The sequence below is a fragment of the Mandrillus leucophaeus genome, unplaced genomic scaffold (genome assembly GCF_000951045.1).
Source record: "Mandrillus leucophaeus isolate KB7577 unplaced genomic scaffold, Mleu.le_1.0 Scaffold212, whole genome shotgun sequence".
In the NCBI taxonomy this organism is placed as follows: Eukaryota; Metazoa; Chordata; class Mammalia; order Primates; family Cercopithecidae; genus Mandrillus; species Mandrillus leucophaeus.
Window position 1 is genome coordinate 303,582 of NW_012102166.1, and position 2,629 is coordinate 306,210.

General features: G+C 55.6%; 1 protein-coding gene across 1 annotated transcript in view; it reads right to left on the reverse strand.

Annotated features, from left to right (window-relative positions):
- Positions 1-707: 707 nt before the first annotated feature.
- SHPK (sedoheptulokinase) overlaps positions 708-2,629 on the reverse strand; it is a 44,361-nt gene continuing 42,439 nt past the window's right edge. Inside the window, exon 6 of the mRNA XM_011980449.1 lies at positions 708-2,423. Coding sequence (XP_011835839.1) covers positions 2,011-2,423 — 413 coding nt within the window. The 3' untranslated portion in view covers positions 708-2,010. The remainder of the gene's footprint in view (positions 2,424-2,629) is intronic.

Below are 2,629 nucleotides of genomic sequence, written 5' to 3' on the forward strand. Positions count from 1 at the left end.
CTCCTGCAATCCTAGTACTTTGGGAAGCCGATGTGGGCAGGTCACCTGAGGTCAGGAGTTCGAGACCAGCCTGGCCAACATGGTGAAACCCCATCTCTACTAAAACTACAAAAAAAATGAGCCGGGAGTGGTGGCAGGAGCCTGTAGTCTCAGCTACTCAGAAGGGTGAGGCAAGGGAATCGCTTGAACACGGGAGGCAGTTCAGTGAGCCGAGATTGCGCCACTACACTCCAGCCTGGGCAACAGAGTGTGAGACTGTGTCTCAAAAAAAAAAAAGCAAAAAAAACTAGCGTGAATTTTTCTTTACAATTTCACAGACAGAAGATTCAGCGTATGACTGTTGTGTTCCCATCTTTTCACTTAAAGGAAGCACCTTAGGGTTTCTCTTTGGCATATCCGAATAGCCAGCATCACTACTCGGGTGCTTTGGGACCCTTATGAAGTAAGAGTGACGGGAACACAAGCACTGTGATACCAGGACGGGCCATCTGATGACCAAGTGACTGACCGGAGTGGGGAGCGTCTACGGTGTGGACATTGGGGAAACAGGGACAGTTCACATCCCGGACGGCACGGCAGAGACCATCACACTGCTCAGCACCACGCACAGTGGAAAACTTGGGGAACTGTTTCAGGAATTTTCCATTTAATATGGGCTTTAGTATCTGACATTTGCCCAGCATGATCAGGTATTTGCTCTCATCTCAGAGCTTCCAGATAATCGCATAATTTGTAAAATGACATTTATAAAGAGACGATATGTTTCATACCTGTTGTGGATACTGAGAGAGAGAGAGACTACGACTGCCTCCCAAACTCGTGGTTGCCTGGGTGCCTCTGGGCCAGGCCTGCCTGAGCCTGGGCTCCTGTGGGGGTCTGGGAGTAGATGCAGCGATGGTGGCCCCCTCCTGGAAACCACCCCACAGCCATCCCTACCAATCACAGGAAGGCTTACGATGCTCTGGGGTCCCTGCAGGGATGCTGACTCAAATAGATGTTTCTGCTGAGCCAGGAACAGATAGTGGGCCAGCGAAGCCCACGCCACGCGAAAGGAGAGCCTGGGTCTATGGGACACAGAGTTCTCTTTGAATGAACTACCTGCCCCATCTGGCAGGAGTCGGCCTGGCTGCATCCCCTCTGATGAAGACTTCTGGAACGTGCAGGGGCAAAACCACTGCTGCACAGACATGCTCCTGGCAAGGGTCCTGCTGATGCCTTGTCAGGTTCTGGAGTGGTGTGAGCCACACAGCATCGGTCCCCCTTGCTGCTCGGGCCATCCGCCTCTCCTTCTCCGCAACCTGCCTTCCAGGCAGTTGTGCCGTGAAGACCTGGGCAGCCCGGGTGCAGCAAGCTCTCCTGGGGCTGAGTACACGCAGCAAGAAGGCCGGCACGCAGCCCCGCATCGTCCTCTGAGCCAGCCTGCTGCATCGTGCTTGGGTTACTCCCTGGCCCAGCTGAGCACCTGCGGCCAGGGGGAGGATGAGACTAGGAAAGGGGCCTCCGGTCACATGGTTCAGTCCAGGACAGAAGAACTGTTCCAGAAGTCCATATGACCCGAGTCTGAGCTTCAGGTCTCCAAAAACAATAATCGAAAGCTGGGCATGGGGCAGGTCTTCCTTTCTTACCTGGGGCCACAGTCACCGGACTTTCTGGTGTCTGAAGTACACACTGATCTGCTCTCTGTCTACAAGTGAACCACACAGGAGTCTGCTGACCAGGAGCCTGGGTTACTGTGCTCTCACGCTCTCTCTCTCCCACACTGACATTTGTAAAGAGCTCCCAGGCGGGTCTCTTTCAGAAGGCACTCATGTGGGATCTGGCTGACGGCTCCTGGCTGCCTTATTAGAGTATGTTCTGAAGGGAAGTTCTTGGCCGAGATGGAACCTCACAACGAGCACGGCTTAAAAGCTGTCCACTGAACTGTCCAGGGAAAGGATGACCCACAGATGGTGTCAGGAATGTTAACCAGGTAACGTTCGCAGCAGTCCTTTGGTGAAAGAGTTTGCTGTCTTAAGATTCCTTCTGGTTGAGGTGTCTCCGGAGCACGACCAGGGCTGCCCCGACAGCTGCGTCCACATCCTGCCCAAAGGACACGGGCAAAGGGAAAGCCCTCTGCACCTCCTGCTTCAGCACCTCGTTCCGGGACAGCGCACTCCCACTGCCCATCACCCGCTCCACGCCCCACTCCCGGAGCTGCTGAATCGGAAGCATGGAGTGCAGGTTCTGAACAATGCCTCGGCACAGAGCCCGGGTCACGTGCCCCAGGGAGAGGTCAGAGGAGGAGATGCTGGTCACGGAGGCCAGCTGGTCCGGCAGGTGCCTCTCCCCCAGCACTGTTGGGGTGATGGTCAGGTGGGTATCTCTCTGCTGCACAGCTGCCTGGATCATGCGTGAATACACGGTGGATTCTTCAACCTCCAGGCCTGCCAGAGACAGAGAGATCTGTGTGAGCTCCTGCAGCCCCCTCGATGCAGGCTGAGATGGTACAGAATTCCCACAGGGCGGGAACAGAGCTACTTGCTGCTTCTCCTCCCGCTGCGGCTGGTGGTTCTGGGCTCAGGGACTTCTATAGCCAGGCTAGCTGTACTCTGCCCTGGATCCCCGCCCGCTGTCTCAGTGCAGACCCCAG